Source organism: Vidua macroura, chromosome 20 (genome assembly GCF_024509145.1).
Source record: "Vidua macroura isolate BioBank_ID:100142 chromosome 20, ASM2450914v1, whole genome shotgun sequence".
In the NCBI taxonomy this organism is placed as follows: Eukaryota; Metazoa; Chordata; class Aves; order Passeriformes; family Viduidae; genus Vidua; species Vidua macroura.
In genome coordinates, this window is record NC_071590.1 from 6101561 (window position 1) to 6125763 (window position 24203).

At 47.9% G+C, this 24203-nt stretch overlaps 3 protein-coding genes and 2 non-coding genes across 5 annotated transcripts; 4 read left to right on the forward strand and 1 right to left on the reverse strand.

Moving 5' to 3' along the window:
- Nucleotides 1-245: 245 nt before the first annotated feature.
- PSPH (phosphoserine phosphatase) lies at nt 246-4757 on the reverse strand. Its single transcript, XM_053995809.1, has 5 exons — nt 4491-4757; nt 3735-3869; nt 2039-2184; nt 1175-1323; nt 246-432 (listed from the first exon to the last, which is right to left on the reverse strand). Exons 1-5 carry the CDS (start codon nt 4709-4711, stop codon nt 322-324), a joined length of 762 nt encoding a protein of 253 aa, XP_053851784.1. The 5' UTR covers nt 4712-4757; the 3' UTR covers nt 246-321.
- An 8452-nt stretch (nt 4758-13209) lies between these two features.
- On the forward strand, nt 13210-19072 carry CCT6A (chaperonin containing TCP1 subunit 6A). The gene is made up of 14 exons (XM_053995848.1): nt 13210-13380; nt 13676-13739; nt 14090-14224; nt 14796-14969; nt 15117-15220; nt 15837-15947; nt 16382-16541; nt 16733-16815; nt 17171-17267; nt 17517-17664; nt 17901-18034; nt 18151-18253; nt 18527-18599; nt 18749-19072. The coding sequence occupies exons 1-14, from the start codon at nt 13247-13249 to the stop codon at nt 18819-18821; spliced, it is 1593 nt and encodes a 530-aa protein (XP_053851823.1). The 5' UTR covers nt 13210-13246; the 3' UTR covers nt 18822-19072.
- LOC128817499 (small nucleolar RNA SNORA22) lies at nt 14541-14672 on the forward strand. The gene has a single exon (XR_008440212.1). It is a non-coding gene; the product is annotated as a small nucleolar RNA SNORA22 (small nucleolar RNA).
- On the forward strand, nt 15579-15715 carry LOC128817498 (small nucleolar RNA SNORA15). Its single transcript, XR_008440211.1, has one exon. It is a non-coding gene; the product is annotated as a small nucleolar RNA SNORA15 (small nucleolar RNA).
- Nucleotides 19073-19729: 657 nt separating the features above from the next.
- Nucleotides 19730-23834, forward strand: SUMF2 (sulfatase modifying factor 2). The gene is made up of 9 exons (XM_053995895.1): nt 19730-19822; nt 20045-20201; nt 20863-20977; nt 21458-21502; nt 21709-21859; nt 22129-22184; nt 22565-22649; nt 23101-23260; nt 23615-23834. Exons 1-9 carry the CDS (start codon nt 19765-19767, stop codon nt 23718-23720), a joined length of 933 nt encoding a protein of 310 aa, XP_053851870.1. The 5' UTR covers nt 19730-19764; the 3' UTR covers nt 23721-23834.
- The last annotated feature ends 369 nt before the right edge of the window (nt 23835-24203 follow it).

The window sequence follows — 24203 nt, forward strand, 5'->3', positions numbered from 1 at the left end:
GGCATTACTGATGAAACAACAGATGTGCAATATTGACCAGGAGATAATCCCTTAAGGTATTTTTAACTTTTTATTTCTATATTTGGTTTTCTCTTGAAAGTAAATAATTTATTTCTTCCACCACAGGAAAGCTTTATAAAAAACTTTACCCATTTTCATTCCAACCTATTTGAGTAGCACCTTCCACATGAGCCAGAGTGGAAGGTCCCCAACCCCCAGAATCATTAAAAACTGCAGCCCACGAGTTTGCAAACAAATAAATGTTTAATGGCATTGTATAATGGATTTACAGGTGTTAAATAGATTATTTTACACGAGGATTTATCGCTCTTCCAGCTCTTTTAGCAATTCATCAAAGTGGGTGATGTACCATTTTGCTTTCTCCTTCACTTGCTTTCTGACTACATTGCCTCCAAATCCAATGAAGCAATCCTGGAAAAACACAAGGAATGGGCACATGGATTATTGCATGGAAGGAGCAGAGTTCTCAGTAATTAAGTTTGCTGTTAAGATTGGGTTTTTAAATCCCTGCACTGTTTTCATATGCATGTTCATTTTTCAGATTTATTAACGATTAATTCTGCAGCATTTTGGTTATTGGGGTTTTTCTCAGTGCCTTGTAGCTTCCAGATTGTTCAGATGTGAGATTTTACAGAGAAATTGATGTAAATGTGATGCAATTCCATTCAAGAGCAAGCAAACATTGGCTCATGCATGAGCATCCCACAATTACCCCCCTCCTGTTTATCTTACCTCTGCTTGCCTCAGCTGAGAGATACCAAAAGCAAACTTTAACCCTGTCCTCAATCATTAACCAGAGCAATCATCATTTCTACATCTCACAAAACCCCCTGCAGTGAAAGTTTAAAATTTCCACTGCAGTTTTTTGGGGGGGTTTTGTTGGGTTTTTTGTTTTGTTTTTGGTTTTTTTTTTTTTGGCTTGAGGTGGGAAGCATTAAACAAATCCTGAGCAGTTTTGGGGTATTGGGGGACTTTTGTGTGGGGAAAGGAGCTGAAGGGGAGATGGAATTAAAATCTCTCCCTGGTACATGAGCATTTATAAAAGTTGTCTTTCTGGTATTTTTTTTTTTTTTTATTAAAGAATCCAAACCTCACTCTTGTTTTTGCCCCAAGGATTTGCTCAGAAGGAATTCAGGATTTCTGTAATACTCACTCCAGGAGGGCAGGCTTCCATGTCTGTAGCTCCATCTCCAATCATGACCACTTTCTTGAAATGGAACTGTTCTTTCAGATGAGTGATAACCTTTCCCTTCCCCCCTGATTCAGCTGTTGGTTGTGTTTCATCAAATCCTGCATATTCTCCTAGAAAACAGTAGAAGGACAAGTTGGAAATACAGATATTTTCTTGGAAATGAAGGAAGATCTCTGCCTGTGGTCTTGACTTCATTGCATGCAGTCCTGTAAAACTCACAGCACAGCATCCCAAATCAATAATTCCAAGGTAAGTTTAGACTGGGATTTCACCCAAGTCTTCAGTGGGGGGATTTTCAAAGAAAAATAGAGACATTTTCAGAGAAAACCAGAAACCTGTGTGGGCAGTGCTACCAACCCATTCCCAGGCACTCTGGTGTGAACATCCCAAAAGCAGCACCCAGGATGATGCAGAGACTGAGCAGGAAACCCTGAGGAAGAACAACCTCAGCACCTACAGCTCTGCTGGGGCACTCCAGCTTCAAATCCAGAGCAGCTCTGCTCCAGGGCCCCAAAGCCCCTGAAAGGGAGGCTTGTGAGAGCAGCTCAGGCCATGGACTCCTTAACTTGGAGGAGAAAACGAAACTCTGCTCTCAGCAGCTGTAACAAGTTTTACCTTTGGCACAGCTTGCAATTAAAAAGTAACTGCAGCTCTATTTGTTACATTCAGCATGCCCCGAGCTGGTTTTTGGTAAAGTTTTGTAATTTTCCTCCATGGAATTGGCTGGATTGGTAACAGGACAGTGCCTGCAGCCCAATGTGTGAGAGGTGGAAGCAGAAAAGTGCCATTAATTAGCAGAGAGAGGAGGCTGGAGGGGGCTCTCACCGTTGAAGTAAAACTTGAGCCTGTTGGCGAAGACGTTTGCTGTGGGAATGTTCAGCTGCAGGGCCACGTGTTCCACAATGCTCTGGAAGCCCCCCGAGACCAGGAACACCTGGACCCCTCGTTGGTGGAGTCTGCTCACCAGCTCCCTGAGAAGAGACAGCACAAAGGGCAAATAAATCCTTCCTAAGCCAGGCTTTGTGCTATTCCAGCTTAGTTTGGGTGTGTGCTGCTTCCCAGCTCCATCCACCTCTGCTGCCCAAAGCTTTTCCCTCTTTCTTTGTGCACACACCTGGCTGGCAAGAGCTGGACAAAACCATCATTTCATTCCTCAAAACCAAGCACTCCCTAAAACTGTTTTCTTTCCACTTTCACATCAGTTCCCTTGAACAAGTGAGAGCGGATCCAGTTCAAAATTTCTTTTCTGAAGTGAAACAATGGCAAGAAAACGAATCTGGAATGCAGCAAAAAGCAGGGAATGAGATAAAACCACTGCTCCAAAATGCTAAATGGGCTGAAAAGTGCAAAGTGCAAATGGTTTCTAGCTCAGAGTTGGTTCACCAGATGCTGGACGTCGATGCCATCTTTAGAAGAGGGCACCAGCTACAGAAAAGGAATCAAAAAAAGAAGTTTGTGACCCCAGTTCATGCCAGCAGGACTTGAAGGCCGTGCAAAGTTTTGGGGGTTTGGCTCTGGAGGCAGAAGATCAGCCTGCAGCAAGGGGAGCAGGGGAAGGGGTGGCAGGAACAGCAGAAACACTAAAGACTGAAAAGCAAAGCAGAGGCTTAAAGCAGGACCCAGAAAAGGAGGAAGAAAGGGAAGGAATGAAAAGGGGGAAGAAAGAGAAGGGCTGAAAAGGAGGAAGAAAAGGAAGGACTGAAAAGGAGGAAGAAAAGGAAGGAAGGAATGAAAAGGAGGAAGAAAAGGAAGGAATTAAAAGGAAAATCACGTGATCCTGAACAAGGAAACAATGTTCTCTTTGTAGTTACCTCTTGCTGTCTTCTACAGAAAAAAAGATATAATACATGCACAGGATCATCTAAAACTCCTTTTATATGTTAAAAATATTTTAGAATTGAAGTTATGGTCAGATTTTGTAGTAAAGGAATTCTTTTCAATTGAAAGAAACAATTTGAATAGGGAAAAATCCCCAGAGCTTTTCAGTTTAAATAGTTCATGTTCATTCCAAACCTCAGGATGAATGAATGCACATATTTATGTGTGTTTGCTTTAATTTTAATGTTTTTAGGGACTTCAGAATGGGTAGCTCTGAGCAATGGATCCCCTAAACTGAGCCAGGGGTGTGACTGCACTGAGCAGAGTCAGAGAGAGGTAACAGAGTTGCAGAATAGACCAAATTTAAGGAGATATTAAATCTCCCCCCAGTCCCATCACCCCTGAAAAAACAGTGGTTGAACAGATTCTTTTCCATTCCCATTTAATCCTCAAGTCAGGATTTGAACTTGGCAGCCAAGGTGCCAGTTAATATCTAAGAATCTTTTCTTTTTCCATGGATGCTTAACCACTAGCCATGGAGTCAGGCTCCTGATCCAAGCTCTGTACACGCCCAACGTGGAGATGGAGCAGGAAGGCAGCACAAACCAGCTCTGTGGCCTCACAGCATCACTGATGGCACAGAATTTGGTTTATTTATTCCATCTGTTTCCTGAATACTAAAAAAAAATTAAATTCTTCTTACCTTATTCCTGGAGTTAGCTGAGGTGGGTTGTCAGATATTAATTTCTGCACTTGTTCATAGGAGGGCCGGATGAGACCTAACCGTGCTGTGAGAGCTGCCTTGAATGTCACAGTGCCACCCATGGCTCTGCGAGTCCTGAGGGACAGCCAAAAAATCAAATCAGGGACATTTCACCAGCTGGGGCTTCTCCCAACAGCAGAGCATTAACCAGGATTGACAAGGAACCAGGTAAGAGAGGTTATGCTGAACCCAAAGATTGGTGGCTAGGAGATCTCCACGGATGGGAGGAGCAGTGGAGCAAAGGAAAATGGCTCCATTCCTTTTGTGATGCCAATCTGGGACCATATTCCTGAGCTGAGTCTAACAGAGATTCTGCTAAAAGCTTCAGCTCATGCTGTTTCCCAGCCTCAGCCTCAGCAATGGGTTGGGAGTGCTGTCCCATCTCCTCCATCTCATGGTAAGGTTTCCTCGTTCAGAACAGGTTGGTAATGCTCTGCCAGGTTTAATGATGAGGGCTGCTCTTAGTCTAAAATTACCACTAGAGAATTTATTCCAGGATAGTTTTGTTGGGCGGCCTCACAATTCCCAAACCAAGTCCCTTCATCCTTAATTCCACTTACCACCCCAAACCCCTTTGCAACCTGCGATCATCTACAACACAACCAAACGACCGTAAAGGACAAATCCATGATCACAGATGAATCATCCATGGCTCACTTTGCCTGGCCCCGTGGGAGCTCCCCCAGCCATACGTACATCTCTGCCACGGCGTCCCCAACCCCGCAGAACTTGGCCAGCTCGTCGATGCCCTCCTCCCTGATGACGGTGCTGTCCACGTCGAAGCACACGGCGTCGGCGCTGCGGAAGATCTCCTTCAGCTCCATCAGGGACGCCATCCTTTTGGGAGCCTTCTTACTGTGAGGGGACAAGATGAAGTCTTTCTCTGAGTGGGAGTAGTGCACTGTTTCCTGAGCCATTGGTGCTGCTGCTCTGGCGCGGGTGAGAAGGGCCGAGCGCAGGCGGCTCACGGCTTTTATCCCGGGGAGAATGGTGGTGGAGGTCTGGCTCAGCTGCTGATTTGCTCCCGGCTGTTGCTGCCTACTGATGGTCACCTCGTGCTCCAGGTGGGCCGTGGAGCCCTGGGCTGCTGCTGATTTGTTCCCTGCTGCCTCAGCCCATTCGTGGGTTCAAGGTTGCAATCCTTGGCATTGGCTGAGGCACCAGGCTGCCAAGAGCTGTGTGGGGTTGCAGGGCTCTGTTTCATCTCAGGGGGGGTCTTGGTTTCTCACCTCTCCCAGGCTGGGCTGTCACAGGAGTTGCTGCAGGACACCCAGGCCCTCAGGATTGATTGCAAACTATCCTAAACCTATCAATGAGTGGTTGTTCCTTAATCAGGAACATTTAGATCCTGTCCTACATCATCATTAATAAAAGATTGGAGCATTAACATTGGGGATTAGCCTTTTATAAATCCATCTAACCCTTGGCCTTTGAGAACTTCATTCAACCCATCAAGACATCACATTTTCCATAACAGTCCCTGACAAAAGTTTATTTTCTACTCTTTTAGATCTGTCCACTTCAATATGTTGAGCACTTCTGCAGATCAGTAGCTTAAAGAGTATCTCCTTAGTCATCCCTGCTCAGCTCGTGCTTCATCCTTTCATAGGGGAATTAATTCAGTGTGGATTTTACTGTTTACTAATCTATAATTTAGACACAAACAACACCTTCCTATTTATTTCACTTCTCAGATTTTGTACAAGTTTTTGTTTCTTCTGATCTCTCAGACATCTCTCAGGACATGCCTTGTATGATTGATCTGGGTTGCAGGTTCTTTTCCATCAAACAGCACATTCTTAGGAATTATAGACATCTTTATAACCTTTAATCCTTTGTTTTCCTCTCACTAATGGTCAAAGCAGGAACAGAACCTTTGGGTTTATTCCCAGGACATGATGAATATTGGGATACACAGAAGGTTTTATGAAAAATTCCCATCATCACTACAAATGTAGAGCACACACCTCTCTTATCTGCTCTTGTGCATGGAATAAAAGAGAATGCTCCAATCTATTGGAGGTGGTTGGGAGGTAGAAATGTGTCTAAAGGAACCACCCAGGCTGAGTGGTGAAACCTGTTGTGAACAGCCAGGAGCTGTGTCTGCATGAGAGATCCTGCCTGACAAACAGGAGATGTCACTTGGCAAGGGACAGAGACAACGAGTGACATGAGAGGCACAGGCAGCCCTCAGACAGGATTTCTGTGGGGTTTATTCTGCTGCCTTTGAAGGGAGTGGTGGCACTAGAGGAGGTATCCCAGAAAAGGGCTTTTACAGAGCCCCTCTGAACTGCAGTTTGGTACAACTCTGCCCTTGGTGCATGGACACACCAGAAAGCTCCAGTCTAGCCTTAGGATCATGACTAAGGATTATTTGCTGCAGGCCATGTGGGGTTTTATCTTTTTCTACAAAGACTGCACTGGACATGTAAGAAAAATAGTTATAAACCATCAGCACAGCACATAGAAGAAAAGTGACCATGGACATCAAAACTTCCCTCTGCCAGCAGCCAGCTCTGAGGTAAGGCTTGGTGGCCAGAGGCCAGTTCTGAGGTCAGGCTTGGCACTGGCTGGGAAGGTGACACATGAATTGCACATTTACTTTGCTTTAGCCTTGACATTCCCTGGGCTGCAGAGCTGTGCTTGTGTTTGCAGGGATATATCCCAGATTTCCAGGCACGGGGCCGTGGCTCCGGGGCAGCTGTGACACCGGCGTCACGGTGTTCCAGCAGGCAGCCCTGCTGATGCAAAGCCACCATTGCCTCACCTGGGGCTGCTCTGCAGCACGGCCACAGCGTGAGGCAATGGCACCGTGTGGGGACACTGCTCTGTGACGTGACAAGCTGGAATTTGGGCCTGGATGCACGGCTTTAATCCGCCCCAGAAAAACGTTATCTCTCCAAATGTGTGCTGGGAGTGATGAAATGTTCACGTTTCCTTCTCTCTGATATCCACATTTCCCATGCTCCTTTCCCTGCTGGATGGTCCAGACAATGATGGCATGAAAGCTGTGGTGGACTTTGCACTCTGATGGACAAACAAAGAAGAATTATTGTGGAGTCATAGTTGGAATTAACCCTGTCCTCGCTTTATTCCTCTTTGAAAATAGTTTAAAACTGTGGTTTATGTTGTCTAAAAATGACAAACTGGAAGGGAAGAATTGCAAAAATCATCAGTAGCACAACAGAGCAAAAACAATTAGAGTTGTGTAAAACCCTTCTATGGACAAAACTCAGCTGCAGTCAGGGAAAAGCAATTTTGTATTCCAGAGTGGTCCAGGCCTGTGTAAGTGGCAGAGATTAATTATTCCAAAATACAGAGCATCTGATTGCTTAAAAGTGTAAATGTTTTAATGAGATGAGAAGAAAAAAGAAAATTCCCACAAATAATGGGTTCTGCTTCCATATGAAAAACACTGATAAGGAATCTCTGATCTTCCTACCACTGAATTTCAGGTAGGTAATCAATGCCTAGCCTGAAAAGCATCCAAGCAGCAAACATTTCAACAGATCTGATATAAAATACCATGGGGAAAAGCTGGAAAGAAGAATATGGGGAAGAGAAGAACAATGGGCAAAGAAGTGGCTAAAGAAGACAAAAGAGTGAGAGAGGTAGGGTGAAACTTGAGATAAAGATGGAGAAAAAAGGAAATTACAAGGGAAGAATGGAATTCCCATGAGATCTCCTTGCCTCCAGACTATGAAGTGTTTCATTACGCTGTTTCAAAAAAAAAAAAAAAAAAAAAATTTTCACAAGAAATAATTCTCTTTCATAATAGACAGGGTGGAGTCCCAAACAGGGGAATTATGTAAGAGCACATGGGAAAGGAAAACAACTGAAATCCATCCTCTCTGTTTGCTGTCCCTCCAAAGAAGAGCACTTGCCTCACAGGGAAAAACTGCCCCATCCTCTGTATGCACATGTAATGCAAATGGAAGCAGTAAGTGGTGCTCAGAACTGCAGGTGTTCTGGGGCTGCAAGATTTTGGTGAGATCTCAAACCCTTCATTGTGACTAGACCTCCCTTGTTGTCATATTTCAGCTTTCAGAAGTGCTGCCACGCTGCTACTTTGCATGATGATCACATTTATTGCTGGTAAAAATGAAGATTAAGTGAATCTTAATGAAATGTTACCCAGCACTCAGGAACATCCTTGTTTGCAAACAATTTCTGATTCACTTCTCCATTTAACATTGTACTGAACATTAACAGAAGTTCAGCCACATTAAACTGTTTCTTTTGCCTTGAAGGGAAACTGCTGCTCAGAGCAAAGGATTTGGAGAAAATAGTTCTTGAAACTTTTTTCAGGACCTTTTCCTCCTACAGCTTCTAAGAACATTCCCAGGAGTGTTTCCATGGTATGAGTTTAAACAAACCACTTAATCCTCATTGTTTCCAGTCCTGTGTCTGTAAAATGGGAATAACACAGTGGCACAGCTTTTGTGTGCTGAGCTTTCATCCTCAGAATTAGCAACGTTTTGAAAGCTTTAGAGGAAAGCTGATATATTTAAGCAGATTAGTTATATTTAAGCAAATTGTGTGATGTGTTTCATGTAAGTTTTAGAAGTTCAACCCATCCACACATAACTTTCTGTGGTTTGCAGGGTGAGAATAGGAAGATTCAGTCATTAATCTCCTGGGTTTTCTTCATTTTTTTAAAGTTTTTTGTTAAATCTTCCGGGTTTTCTATCTAATGTTAGGCTTTTCTTTAACCTCCTGCTCAGTTTGTCAAGGCAGTGGCACAAAGCTGTCTGCAAGTCAAGAGATGAGCTGCTCGCAGCTCCACACGATTATCTGCACAGCAGTGCCTCACAGCGAACTCATTTAAGCACCTCGCGAAAAGCAGGTGAAAAAGGGCAGAAGGAACCTGTTGGATGTTGACATCCACCTCCCAGCTCTCCAATCCCCTCTCTCCTGTCCTGCCAAAATGCTGCTGCTCCCCCCGTGCCCGATTGCATCATTCATTCACGCTGCTGTTATAAAACAGCCGCCACGCCGGTGCCGGGCAGCACAGGCACAAGATCCTCCTAATTTTCCCTGCTGGAAAAAAAAAAAAAAAACCCTCACTGTGCTATGGACCCGCGAGCCAAACTCCAACCCCTTCCGACCTGCGAGAAAAGCGCGATGCCGGTGACTTACAGAACGGAACCGGCCGTGGCCGCTGCTGCCGCTGGGACTCCCGGCTGCGCGGCGCGGGGAGGGATCAGCTGAGCCCTTCAGTGCCACCAGCCCCGCGCACGGGCTGCGCTGGACGGCAGCCGCATTTTGCCGCTCGGCCCCTGATAAAGAGCTGAGTCAGCCGGCCCGGGGGGTTTGTTTGAGGTGCTCGCACACATGGGAGCAGAGCAGGGCAGCTGTTCGCTGCCAGCGAAGGCGGCAGAGGTGTGACCGCCCCGGGGCAGGGGAGGAGCCGCTCCGGGCCGGGCGCGGGGGGTTCGCTCGGCCCTCCGCGGGCACGGCCGTGACACAGGGGCAGCTCCCGTCAGCAGCGATCGGGAGTTCCTCCTGCCTGAAATCAGCGAGGCAGGGACGCTGTTTTCGGGAGAGAAGGGGGGATTTGGGAGCTGAGGTCACAGAATCACCGGGTTGGAAGAGACCTTTAAGATCATGGAGTCCAACCAGCCCCAACACCTCAACTCAACCCTGGCACCCAGTGCCACATCCAGGCTTTGTTAAACACACCCAGGGATGGTGACTGCACCACCTCCCCGGGCAGCCATTCCAGAACTTTATCACTCTTTCTGTAAAAAACTTTTTCCTTACATCCAACCCAGATTTTCCTTGGCACAGCTTAAGACTGTGTCCTCTGGTTCTGTCAGTGCTGCCTGGAGAAAGGAACCAACCCCCACGGGACTACAGCCACCTTTCAGGTATTTAAGATTGCAATATCTCCTCTTGGCTTAAGCTGTTAGTGCATCCCTGAGCGAAGTTACACACACAAATCACAGCCAAAGCTCGGCAGCAAAGGGAAAAGGCACGGGAAAAGGCTCTGTGTTGTTTCCCCAAAAGCTGTGGAAAAATTGCCAAAGCTGCCCGTGCTTGTGTTTTGGCATCCCACGGAAGATCTTCCCTCGCACACTGCGTGGGTTGGAAAATGGGAGAGTGCCAGCCCAGGAGTTGTTGGGTTCAAGGTCAAGAAAAGCTGATTTAGCTGATTTAGCTGCTTCTGTCCACTTGTGCCAGGAGTCCTGTGACTGCTGCCCGTCTGTTCTGCACCGCTGGATGCTCCAGTCACGCTCTGTGCATGACCTCTTCTGCCACCCCGGCAGTGCCACCCCTCAAAATTCCATTTATTAATTAAATCCAATCCCCTTTTGTGCCCCTCATCCCTTTATGTTTTTTTCAGAATTTCTCAGTACATGACAGGATCATCTCTCAGGAACTTCTTGAGTCAGGAAAAGATGGGACCAAGCCCCTGTGCTGCCAAACTGGTGCCAGGGATCAGCAGCCCGGTGCTGTTTGTCAGCTTTATCATGGCAGGACAGAATGTTGTTTAAAGCAGATTTAGAAATCATTTCTGTGAATAAGGTTAAAGGAAAACCCATCTTGATAAAGATGAAAGAAAATGGCTTTTACTGAGAATCTCAGAGGGGTTTTTGCCAAGATAAGCAGTGCCTGGCTTGACTAAGAGAATTGCTGCTGAATATTTCATGAAGGATATTGCCTTTATTTGGCTTACTTTAATGGACATGTTGGCTTTAATTTAGTTAAATATTTTGATTCTAACCTGGTGTAATCCATTGAATTCATAGGGCAATTTAAGTCTGGTAAGCATTTGCCCTTTATTTTTATTACACATAAAAAACAAATAGAACAATTCTACAGCTAAGACTGGAAAAAAAAGGAAAAAAAGCTTGTCTTGATGGCTGAAAAATGCTGCAAAATGGGATTTTAATGTGAAGATACTCGTGAGAAATGTTACTATAACACAAAATAACTATCCTGAGGAATGTGAGCCAGCAAAGAAACACAGAGAGCTCTGCCTGGGAGCTGTAGGAGGATGCTCAGGAGTGAAAATACAAACTTGATACAAACACAGAACCCAGCTCTTGTATGTCACTAGAGAACCTCTCCATTTGTACAAAAAAACAGCAGAAACCACCTGCATGGGGGATTAGGATGTCTCTGAAAACAGCTTTTCCATTTCCCCCCCTCCTTCTCCTAAAAAGAACCATCTCAAAACTAAATTTTCCCTTTATTTTCCAGCAGAAATAATTCCTCTCCCAAACCTGAACCTGGCCCACATCACAGCCAGTCCCACAGGTGTTTTAGGATGGGCAATTTCTGCCTTTCCATAGGCATCAGCAAGGAAAACATAAAATATAACAAGCCTGCTGGGATGGGTTTGACAAGGCTGCCCTCTGCTGAGAACAGCCCTGAGAGGAACAGGCCAAAAAATAACAAACCAGAGAAGCAAAGGCAACAAAATACTTGACCTGGGAGTTCCAGAATCCAGGGCAGAGCTGGGGTGTTTTAACTGGACATTGCATCTCAGATATTTGCACAGCAGCCTCTTGGGCCAGGTTTGGTGGTTTGTTTTGTTATGGTTTCAGCATCCCAATGAAGTGCAGACAGCATTTTAACAGAGTTAACAGAGCAAATAATGAAAAGGCAAGTGTGATTCCCTGCATTTTGCAATGTTTAATGTTTATTTCTAATGACTGCAATCACAGAGGAGAAAGCCCAGCCACTCCACTGGAGTCAGCATCAAAATATTTCACAAGACACTGCTCAACAATAGGGCTTCAAATTTGTACGATGTCCAGACACCACCTAAAACATTAGAAAAACAGAATCCCAAGGATAGCAGCAGCTGTCCCTTCCAGGGAGACAGACAGGCCACATGTGAGAGTCCTCCTCTTGTGCACAGCGTGGCATTTTGCCCAGAAACCTGAGATCCTCACCCAAAGCAGGTGCCACAGCCTGCAGCCAAACCCAGCCAGGCTGCCCTGACATTTGACACTGATTCTTCCCATCAAGCTCCCCCAAAACTCCAGTGCAGCAAAACTGGACCCAACAGCAGGCTCAGACTTTACTCCTGGGGGTGGTGTGGAAATACATCCAGCTCCTTGCATTGCTGAAGCAACCCAGGGCTGCACCCAGAGCTCCCTGCTGCAAAAAGTGGGATGGAGAGGGAGACATTTCATAGAATTCATCGGTTTAGTTGGAAGGGAACTTAAAGAGCATCTTGTGCTCTTGTGCCATGGGCAGGAACATTTTCCACTATCCCGGGCTGCTCCAAGCCCTGTCCAACCTGGCCTTGGACACTTCCAGCTTCTCCGAGCATCTTCATGCCTGGTGGGCGAGTGCTGGGGAAGGGTCTCTGCCTTCCCTGCACCAAATACTGACAAAATCCTGGCCTCAGGGCCAGCTGTCCCTGTGGTCAGCACCCTCTGGAGCAGCTGGGCTGCGGAACACTGGAACTGCCTGGGGATGGTTGCGGGGCCGGGCACCTGCCTCATGCAACAGCTGAAATAAGAAGAGCTGTTTCACACCTGCTGTTGCCATGGGCTCAGTGGGCGTTGGGGGGTACCAGCCCAGATGGAGCAATTTGGGACTCAAAGCTGGTGCAATCAGTGCCCGCAGGAGTGAGAGGGACCACGGCAGGAGCTTCTCCAGTTCCTCTCCAGGGAAGCTCACTTGTCCCTCCGTTTCAGAGTCCGAAGACACAAATATTTCAGCGTCTCCAGGAGTGAGCCCTGACAGGCCACTTAGAGGAAACGTTTCAGCACCCACCAAGGTTGTCTTGGCAATATTTCTGGTTTTATTCTGCACAGAAACCTCTGCGTGGCCTTGGGAGGGAGCATCCCCATCCTTGGAACCCCTGGGAGGGATTCAGTCCAGGAAAGCCCCGGGCAGAGGGTCCGCACTGGGGGCTATGGATGCCTCGGTGCCCCACACATCAGCCTGTGTGTTATAAGAAGACGAGTTTTCATTAACCTCAATCCCGAATTTAACCAAGATCCATTGATTATTAATCCAGTCCACTTAACTATTAATTCTATCGGTCTAATGTGAAATCACAGTGTTTAATTATTTATTTTCATGTTTCTGCGGAGTTGCTGGGGGTGTCCGTGAAATGAGGGGAGGATTAAGCACCGACCATCCCCGCCCGTTCACAGACCGCCCTCACCCTCCCCGCGCTCCCCTCACGGCCCGCTCTGAGGGCGGCGCCGCGCCCGCGCCTCAGCGGCGGGAAGGGGGCGGGACTGGGCGGAGCGACAGGCGCCGCAGCCAATGGGAGCGCGGCTGGCGCGCCAACGAACCAATGAGAACCGGGACGCCTTGGCGGCGGGAGCGCCCGAGATGAGCGACAGGGAGTGTAACCAATAGAAACGCGGCATCGCGCCGGTTGGCCAATGGGCGAGCCCGGAGTGTTCCAGAAGGGGCGGGCGGGAGGCGGGGCCGCGGTGCCCCGCCCCGCCCGGCGCGGCCCAGAGCGGAGCGCAGTCATGGCGGTGAAGGCGCTCAACCCCAAGGCCGAGGTGGCCCGCGCCCAGGCCGCGCTGGCCGTCAACATCAGCGCGGCCCGCGGGCTGCAGGACGTGCTGAGGACCAACCTGGGGCCCAAGGGCACCATGAAGATGTGAGGGAGCCCCCGCGCCTCTCGCCGCGGGCGGGGTTGGGGGGGGAGCACGGCCTGAGGGGAGGCGTGAGGGGAAGCGGCGGGGGCCGGGATGTGCGGAGGGGAACAAAGGCGGAGGCGGGAGGGGTGAGTGGCTGAGGCATGGAGAGATGGGGAGGGAGCGGCGCGGGCCCGCGGCCCCGCACGTGTGTCGGGGCCGGCTGGATGAATGGATGGGGAAGGAGCGGGGCGGGCCCGCGGCCTCACACGTGTGTTGGGGCCGGGGCGCCGCTCACCCGCCCCGTGCCGCCCGCAGGCTCGTGTCGGGGTCCGGAGACATCAAGCTGACCAAAGATGGCAACGTGCTGCTGCAGGAAATGGTGAGCTGGGGCTGGTCCTCGCGGGGGGGGGTTAGGGAGGGACGAGCGCCTTTGGGTGAGGGGGAATCGCGTCCCCCCTGCCCCACCCACCCTTATCCATTGAAGCAAAATGGTCCTTGGGAGGAGGGTAAAGAACTAAATGCAGGTTAAGGCAATACTGTAAAGAAAATAATGTTAAAAATATAAACGGCACCACAAGAAGGAGTAAAATAACCAGCCAAAGGAGTAGCAAACCAATTAGGGTAAACCATTAGAACATCACCTTCAGTTCTTTCTTAGCTGATCTCAGGTTTTTGTTTGCTGTACCACTGCAGTGAAATTCAACTGCTCAGCTTCTTATTTTTGTCTAGCAAATCCAACACCCCACGGCCTCCTTGATAGCAAAAGTAGCAACAGCACAAGATGACATCACTGGAGATGGCACCACCTCGAATGTCCTCATCATTGGAGAGCTCCTAAAGCAGGCAGATCTTTATATTGCTGAGGTGTGTATGCAGTGTTTCATTTGTAGGTGAGCGAGTTAAAACCTTCACTGAGACCCCTCAGTGGTTTTTTTGTTTTTTTTTTTTTTGTTAAATGTTTAACAGGAGTGGAACATAAATACATTGTTCTGCTTAAAATGAGAAGTTGTAAAAAGGGGGAAAAGCTAGAGGAGAAGGTTCAAAATCAAACCTGCTTATTGTGGATACTGTAGCTTTTAAGGTTTTGTGTGATAGCTGCTGTTACTTTGTTTTGTGTGAGTCAGAACACTTCTGGAGTGTTTAAAAGGAGCTCCTCCCTGAGGGCAGGTAAACGTGGGTATTGCACAGCGAACACCCAAGCGTGCTTTGTAGTTCCCTTGGTTTGAGTTCTGTGCTAAATTAATCTGTACTTTTCCTCTGCATTGGAAGGATTGGCATTCCTTTTATATGTATTCAGAAGGACAGAACACATGGCCTGAGTAGCTTATTCCCTGTGCTTTGCCATTCCATGGAATGTTGAAACCACGGGTTCTGTTTGTGGAAAAAGCACCATTTTGCCTTCCACTGTTCAATGATTTCTCTTCCCTTGCCTTAGGGTTTGCACCCTAGAATAGTAGCAGAAGGATTTGAGATTGCCAAGGAAAAAGCACTTGAGGTTTTGGAGCAGGTCAAAGTGTCCAAGGAGATGGACAGGGAGACCCTCATCGATGTTGCCAGGACATCCCTCAGGACTAAAGTCCACGCTGAGCTTGCTGACATCCTGACAGAGGTGAGTGTCCCTGTCATCTCTGCCTCTGTGTGTGGAGACAGCCAGCTTTGAAAGTGCTGGGACTTGAATTTGAAGTGTGAAAGATGTGAACTTGCACTTTGGAAGACTGATGGTCATTTTGGGGTGTTTCCCTCCCCTGTGTCTCAGGCTGTGGTCGATTCTGTCCTGACAGTCAGAAAACCAGGTGAGCCCATTGACCTGTACATGGTGGAAATCATGGAGATGAAGCACAAATCAGAAACAGACACAACGTAAGTCAGGAGGATCCTTGGGCTTCAGTTTAATGGGGCCATGAGCTTTGAGGAGCCTGGGGTGGTTTTGGTTTCTATTTAGGGTGTCCTAAAGCTACCAGTGGAAGAGTTAAAATACAGATTTCAGCCATAAATATCTTGGCAGAAGTTCCTCACTCACTGAATTGATTCCTCGATGAAATTATCAAATAGCAAAGAACAGCACTGGCTTAACAATGTTGGATAAATACTCTTTTTTTCTTACTGTCTGTGGCTTGATGATGCTTTAGGTTGGCATCTGTTAAACACAAAGCAGCATTTGATAAATGGAAACTGGGTTTTGGATTGGATATTCCATAGGATTTCCATTTCCCTCAGTGCATGGATGAATTCTGCACTAGCTTTCCTCAGTAGCTGATGCAGTCAGACACCATGCCAGAGCAAATTCCTTTTTTCCACTCTGCCTGGTGTGCTTTTTTATGGGAATGAGCATGCCCTTGGAAGGGGAACACATCATCCTTGTTCACTGCCAGCACGAGTGCCCAGGCGGTTTGGGTTGGAGCAGTTCCACTCTCTGCACTCCATGAAATCCTGTATTGGTGTCCGTGGACACCCAGAATGGTTTTTAATCTTGCAGGCTGATCAGGGGGCTGGTTCTGGATCATGGAGCTCGCCACCCTGACATGAAGAAAAGAGTGGAAGATGCTTTTATTCTTACCTGCAATGTGTCTCTGGAGTATGAGAAAACGTGAGTACACAGCAAATGCTCGTGTCCTGAGGACTTTTATTTAAAATGTGCTTAAATACCAACCAAGACTGAAGGGGAAAGGTGATGGGTGAAAAAATCTCAGTGGAAGGCAGAGCTTCACAGTGGTTTTTATTTTGTTGTGTGATCACAGAAAGGTTGAAAGTCCTTCCTTCCTTGGGCACAATTTGATATTCTAGAGCAAACACATTAACACACTTCAGAGTTCTCTCAGTTTCAAGTGTCTGCCTTATTTTTGAAGTGGAAAAGCTCTGAACCAGAGAGCAGGAACAGCAGCGTGGGTTGGAGGGACTGGTTTGTTTTGGGTGGATTTCTTCAGAATGTTACTGAAGGGCTCATTCCTTATGCTCAAGTTTATTTCTACAGCAGAGAGGAAGTTTTCTCACTGCTCTTTGTGGGTTTTTTCCCCCCTTCAGAGAGGTGAGCTCTGGATTCTTCTACAAAAGTGCTGAGGAGAGGGAGAAGTTGGTGAAAGCAGAAAGAAAGTTCATTGAAGACAGAGTCAACAAAATCATAGAGTTGAAAAGAAAAGTCTGTGGCGACTCAGACAAAGGATTTGTTGTGATCAACCAGAAGGTGAGATGAAGAGAATAACTAAAAATTATTTGAAATGCCAGAGTTATCTAAATTTAGGCTGATACTTTTGAATATAATGTACAGTTCCTACTTGAGATCTTTGAGCCTTGAGGAAGAACTTCAAAGTGTCAGGAGTGAGAGGAGGTGTTTTTAGCTTTGTCCTTATGCTGATGGTCACTTTCTGCTTGCAGGGAATTGACCCATTTTCCTTGGATGCCCTTGCCAAAGAAGGAATAGTTGCTTTGAGGAGAGCTAAAAGGAGGAACATGGAAAGGTCAGTTCTGGGGAGAGGAGAGGATACAATAATCTGCTCTTCCAAACTGAGACAGTCAGTCGAGTCTGGCTTAAATCCATCTTTTAAGACCTGACTAAAAATTCCACTTCAATCTGTGCTGCTCTTGTGTAATTCAGGGCAGTTTGGACAAACTGCAGAAAGGGCAATTTGAGCTCTCAGGATGCTTTAAATGCAGACACCTACAGAGGAGCCTGAATTCTACAAGTTAGTTTTTTAAAGAGCTCTTCCATGAGCAAAACCAAACTGTTGCAAGTCTAGGATCTGCAGGCTGAAATACTGCAGTGATTTTGGGTTTTATTGAACATAAAGCTGAGTTCTGCCTGTTCTCTGTCAGACTGACCCTGGCCTGTGGTGGCACTGCCATGAATTCTGTGGAGGATCTCACTCCTGACTGCCTGGGACACACAGGGCTTGTCTATGAGTACACCCTGGTGAGTGACCAAGTGTTTGAAGAGTAAAGCTGAAGTATTGAAATAAAATACTAAAAATCCACTTGGATGTGAACATCTGCCTGGATGTTTGCTCCTGTCATAGACTGAGAAAACAGAAATAAAGTTCTGCTGCTTCTCATCACTTCTGGAAGTGCTGTCGGTGCAGTGTGGAAGCATCCAGTTTATTAATTAGTGTACACAGTGCTGAATCAAGTGGCTGACAGGCAAACCTGCCCCTGTTTCCCACAGGGAGAGGAGAAGTACACCTTCATTGAGAAGTGTGAGAACCCCCGCTCGGTGACCCTGCTCATCCGGGGCCCCAACAAGCACACGCTGACCCAGATCAAGGATGCAGTGCGGGATGGGCTGCGGGCTGTGAAAAATGCCATTGAGGATGGTGAGTCCCCTCCCTGGTAATCATCATAAGGACCTGGAGAAACTCATCCCAAAATTAGGGAATTACCTATCTGCTCCCTTGGTTCCTTCTCCAGTCCAAGCCTGAGCTCAGTGCGAGATGATTTTATAGTTCTGTGGTTGATTACTCACCTGTTCAGGTGCAGGATATGGAGGGAAGAGAGGAAAGTGCACTAAAAATGAGCTGTTTAAACTGAAACAGATGCTTTTCCCTTGCAGGATGTGTGGTGCCAGGAGCAGGGGCACTGGAGGTGGCAGTAGCCAATGCTCTTGTGAAACACAAACCCAGCGTGAAAGGAAGAGCCCAGCTCGGAGTTCAGGCTTTTGCTGATGCTCTGCTCATCATTCCTAAGGTAAAAGGAGTTCCTGGGTCATAAAGTGGCTCTAAAGCACACACAGACTCAGTGCTTTTTCTGCTGGAGGGCTCTGTAATCAGCAAAATGAAGCCAATCCCTCTGTTCTGTGCCAGGTGCTTGCTCAGAACTCGGGGTATGATCCCCAGGAGACGCTGGTGAAGGTCCAGGCAGAGCACATGGAGTCGGGGCAGCTCACTGGGGTTGATCTCAACACTGGTAAGGACTCCCTCAGCCACAGGGTGATGCCCCAGTAAGAACCTGGCTCAGCTCTGAAGCACAAAGTGCTCTGAGTGCAGAAAGTTTTATCTTTATTGCTAAAAAGCTGCACAGAAGCCTTGGCAGTCAGGCTGCTGTAGTTCAGTGTGTTCTGATCTGAGGTTTTTAGAGGATAAAGCACACTGTTGCACACAGCGAGTGGTATCAGATGTCAGCCAGCAGAAAGTCTCTGTGTGAGCTGGGTTTTTAAAGGCTGCCTCACTTCTGTTGCAGGGGAGCCAATGGTGGCTGCAGCAGCTGGAATCTGGGATAATTACAATGTCAAAAAGCAGCTACTTCACTCATGGTAAGGCTGGCTGTATTTCACTTTGTAGCATTACTCTGTGTGTGTTTAAGTGATGTAAAACTGGGGATCTCATGTACAGGAAGATGACTTGAAACACAAAAATGAAGGTGAGTTTGGCAGTTGTAACAATATTTCTTTCCTGTTTCCAGCACGGTGATTGCCAGCAACATTCTCCTGGTGGATGAAATCATGAGAGCTGGGATGTCCTCCCTGAAGGGCTGAGCTGGAGCTGCTCCCTGTGGAATTTCTCCAAGGAATCCACCCCAGGGCCCTGTCCTTGGCTGTGGTGGATGTCCCAGCACCAGAAGTCGCTCTGCCATGAGGGGCAGCCCCTTTGGTAACACGGCCACTCAAAATCTCGGCAACTTAATCAAAGATTTGGCTCTAAAAAGGAGTTATTTATTTTTGATTTCACTGAAATGTGTGGCTGCAGTTGCTTTCCATTTTTACCCAATAAACTGTTCTGCTCTGTGCTTTGGATGTCTGTTCTTTAACCTCCACCCCTCCAGAACATTCTGCAGTGGGGGGCTGCATTCCTGAGTCCTAGTCTTGGCAATTTTGTGAAATTACTACTCAAGACTTATGTGAAATTACTACTGCTACTGCTCTGGGAACAGGGTGGGCTCAGGCTTGGAATTTGTTCAGTAAATTAAAAAAAAAAAAAAAAAAAAAAGGATTAAAGCAATCACTTAACAGTTTTGTACTTGCTTATGAATAAAATGGAGTTCACTGACTGCAGAGGGGCTCGTGGGGGGGTGAAGGACTTGTTTTAAGGGATGGGTTTTTAATAGTGGTGCTTCTACATTGAAGTATTTATGGATAAGGAGTGCCAGAGCAGATCTGGGCAGAGCTTTCAGGGGGTTTGTGGCAGGGGAAGAGCCTCCTGCCCTCTGGGATGATTTTCCCTAAAACCAGCGGTGCTTTGCGTTAAGAACAATCTCCTTCCTCTGTCACACACGAAACCTTAAAGAAAACCCCTCAAGCACCCAAAAAAGCCTCCCTTGTGTGGAAGGGTGGCGGTGGCGCCGCTGCCTGGCACTTTTAGCCCCGTGTGCAGCCGGGCAGTGACAGAAATGCCCTTTCCCTGCAGAAGCGGTGCCCCGGAAGCGCTTCCCGAGCCCGCGGCGCGTCCGGGTCGGGCCCGCGGTTCCTCCGCGGCTCCGGGATGGGAGCGGCGGCGCGGCTGCTCCTGCTGTGCTGCGGGCTGCTGGGGGCTCAGCGCGGTGAGAGCCCCCAAAATCCCGCCTGGCATCCCCCTCCCGGAGCCTCCTGCTGCTCCCCCAGCCGGGGATCGCTCCCTTCCCCAAAATGGGACTGTAAATGCTTTGAGCCGTACGGACACCCATCGCTGTCACCCCTTCCAGCACACGCAGGGACATCCCGTCAGTGGCTGCGCCTGGCTCGTGTTTAAAAATGAAACTTGTGCTGAATTTCTCCCTTTCCAGCGCTCGGAGAGGATGGCAGCATGGTGCAGCTGCCCGGAGGCACCTTCCAGATGGGATCCGGCTCCCCGCAGCGGAGGGGCGAGGAGGGGCCCGCCAGGCAGGTGACAGTGAAGCCGTTTGCTCTGGACAAACACCCGGTGACAAACAGGGACTTCAGGTGAGCCCGCCGTGCCTCAGGTGGCTGTGGGGAGGGGGCAGGGCAGGTGGGGTGCCCGCTCTTCTGGGGCTGGTTCCTGGGTCTGAAAGCCAATGCTTGGGTGCTCATTGGAAAAAACGTGCCTGTCAGAAGGAAGTCGCTCTCACAGGTGCAAGCTGAACCATCGTGGCAGTGTGGCTTGCAAACGTATTTTTTATTTCCTTTTTTGTCATTTCCCCCTCTCTTTCCTCTTTTTTTCTTCTTCTCCTTTTCATCTCCTCCTCTCCTTTTCCTCCTTTTCTCCTCTTCTTCTTCTCCTCCTCCTTTCCCTCTCCTGTCCCTATTCTTTCCCTCTCTTCTTCCACTTTTCTTCCTCTCTTCTTCTCCTCTTCCACTAACAGCAGTCACAGGTTTTGTTGGCTTTTAAGGGATTTTTTCTCCCTGCAGTTATGGAAACCTGAGTGCAGGCTGGGTTTACCTGCACAGGTGACATAAAAACTATCAAATCTGTGCAAAGATGCACACTGGACTGTTGTATCTGTCAAATCTAAATCAAACCATCTGGAGCTGGGGGGGTCTGTAAGTTTTGTACCTTTTGCCTTGCTCTGAACTCGTTGCACGAGCAGATTTGTGAGGCAGAGCTTGAAGAACTCTTACCCAGAGCGTGTTGTGTTTATGCCAGGGAGTTTGTTAGAGAAAAGAAATACAAAACAGAAGCAGAAGCATTTGGCTGGAGCTTTGTCTTTGAGGATTTCGTATCTGAAGAGCTGAAAAAAAAAGTCACCCAAAAACTGGAGGTAAATCTGATTCCTATGATGAGTTTGGTGATGCTTTTCCACTGAGGAGCAGCTGCCTCTGTGCAGAGCCTGCTGTTCTCAGAGGGTTTTTTTTAGTCTGGGCTTGTTTTGCTTTTGAACCTCAGCAGGATTGAGCTGGGGTTGATTCGTGTGCTCCTCTGTTTCCATGCTCTGTCAGCTGTCAGTCTGGACTCCAGGGAGCTGGGAGGAAGTGAAATTTGTTTCAAAGTACTTCAATAATCCAACTTTAAAGAAGAAAAACTGAACAGCATGAGCCTCCTGATCTGTTTTCACTTTTAAAAGCCGATGCCTCTGCTCTGTGGGAAAGCAGCATCCAAATGTCTGTGATAGCCCAGCTCAAACTGCAGCATTTCCCAGACTAACACACCCTGCTGTGGGACGGTGGCACCAGTCCAGGTGTCACCAGTTCACCTTTAATATTGGTCATTAATGTTTAATATTGGTCCTTTCTTTCCCCAGTCAGCCCCGTGGTGGCTGCCCATCGAGAAAGCTTTTTGGAGACAGGTGAGTAAAAATCCTGGTGTGATAAAATCCTAGTGTGGTAAAATCCTTGTGACTCTTCTCCATGCTGGGAGCTCGTGTGTTCTGAGTGCTGAACCTGACCAAAAATAGGTGAAAAAACATTTTCCATCCTTTCATCTCTTCCACCCCTTATTCCCTTTGTAATGAAAACTGTAAAACAAATTCAATTCTGCTTAAATCCCTCCCAGCCCTCGGGCCCTGGCTCCAGCATAAAGGACAGGCTGGATTACCCAGTGCTGCACGTGAGCTGGAACGATGCTCAGGCCTTCTGTGCCTGGAAAGGGAAGCGGCTCCCGTCGGAGGAGGAGTGGGAGTTTGCTGCCAGGGGAGGACTGGAGCGTAAGTAGCACAAGCTCTGAGCTTTTCCCAAACCAGGCATGGAGTGGTGTTAGTTCCACCAGATCCAGACCTCCCTCCAGGGATGTTTTCAGATGTTGATCTGGGTGGGGGGTTTAAACCACCTCTTTTGGCCTGAGAGTGTGATAATATTAATAATTAATAAAATAAATTAATAAAACCTCAGTAGCTCAAGCTGAGGAGAAAAGGACAATCCTAAAAGCCTGGTTGGAGTGACCCAGGGCTAACAAGTGCCTTTTCCTCCCTGGCAGAAAGGATGTATCCCTGGGGAAACAAGTTCCAGCCAAACCGTACAAACCTGTGGCAGGTAAGATCCTAAAAATTATCCCATCCATGCTGGGCTGTCCTCAGGGTAGGGTTTCACTCAGCCACTGAGTGAGGGTGTCCTGGGAAACACTGGGGGTACTGAAACTGAGCTTCTGGTGGGTTGTAAAAATACCCTCAGAGGGACCAGGCTCAGCCCATCTTCCCTGGGAAACCAGGATTTTACCGCTTCAAAAAATTCACACAAAAATTTGTTTGACGAGGGAACTTGGAACAACTTCAGGTGGTTAATCTCTCTTGACCAGCATAAATTGCCACCAGAGAGTTATTTGCCTACTTGGAGCGTGGCACAGCCCTGTGAGGAGCAGGATCTGGGGTTGTTTCTGGGGTGGTTCTTTGCTGGGAGTGATCTCTGTTCCCCAGGGTGACTTCCCTCGGGGGGACACGGCTGAGGACGGCTACCACGGCGTCTCCCCGGTGACAGCCTTCCCTGCCCAGAACAGCTACGGTACAGAGCACCCTCACCCTGCTTTGGGGATGGCATCTGCTCCCTAAATTAATGTTAATTATCAAATCCTGGAGCTGGGCAGAGTTTCAGATGTGTGGGATCTGGAGTAGAGTAAGTGAGCCCAGGAGAAGCGTCGATGGTTGGTGCTGGAGTTGGCTGAGGTGCACCTGCTGCACTTCAGACACCAAACCACCTCCTTTTAATTAAAACTGGGTTGTTTTGCAACTCAGTGGGATGTAAAAAAATTCCAAGGACATTTTCTGGCTGCCATGTCCTCGTGCACATGGGAAATGATGAGACATTGAAGTTTGAAATACAGTGAGGAATTTCTTCAGCCTCACCATTAAACCACGCTCTTGAACGATCCTTTGAACGTTGTTTCCCCTCCCATACACCAAATTTACAATTCTTGCACACCTGCTCTCCTAATTCTGACACAAAACCACCTCAGGGCTCTATGACCTGCTGGGAAACACCTGGGAATGGACAGCATCAGAATTCCCAGCTCCAGGAAGGGCATCCAGGGCTCAGAAGATGCAGGTGCTGAGAGGAGCCTCGTGGATTGACACTGCAGATGGCTCTGCAAACCACAGAGCTCGTGTCACCACCAGGTAGGTCTGGCCAAAGCCCAGGTGCTGCTGCACATGGATTTTCTCTGAGTTGGTTTTATTTTAAAAGATGTCTGTTTGTTCCTACCCAATTTTTTTGAGAAACAGTTGGCAGAGCACAATGCAAATATGGCTAAAACCACCCCTGCTATAATCCATTCCTAAATGCTTCTCAAATAATGTGTTTTCCAGCAGGTATTAATAATTAAATGCTTTTCTTTAAGTTATTCAGGGGAATTGGAAGATGTTTCTAGGCTGTTCTAGCAGGTCACATTAGAATTGTGAGTGTTGTAACATATTAGGGATATGTGTTAACTAGGAAGGAGCCCTAATTTTGGGTCTCTTTTTCTCTGTGAGGATGGGGAACACACCAGACTCTGCCTCTGACAACCTCAGCTTCCGCTGCGCCGCCGACATCCCGCCCGTGCCAGCCTGGAAAAGCCAGAGCAAACCTGAGCTCTGAGGGCTCACTGGGAACACCTGAGGCATTTTCTCCTGTGGAGATGAACAGTAACCCCCAGCTGTCACTTCCATTAAACCCCAATTGTTTCTAAAATTAAAAATAATTTCAACCTTTTCAGTGCTGTTGTCTGGGTGGGAGCAGTGATTGGCAAGGCAGGAAGGGGGTTTGTCTTTAGTGTCCTTCAGCTCTCCTGTTGTTGTCCATGTAAAGCAGAGGGATGCATGTGTGGGACTGGGCCAGAGCTGCTCTGGCCTCCAGCCCCAGCGAGGGGACACCCACAGCCCCCTGTGACCATCAGTGTGGGGCTGCCAGAGGGGAAGTGATGGGGGCTGGAAGGGGGAGTCATAATCAATCCCCATTCCCTTGGGAAGTCCCAGCTTTGGAGCAGTGCTGAGCCTTCCCAGAAGCAAAACAAGGCACCTTCATTGACATTTGAGCAGTGACAAAATGACGTGTGTGACAGATGTGTGTGACAAACCAGTG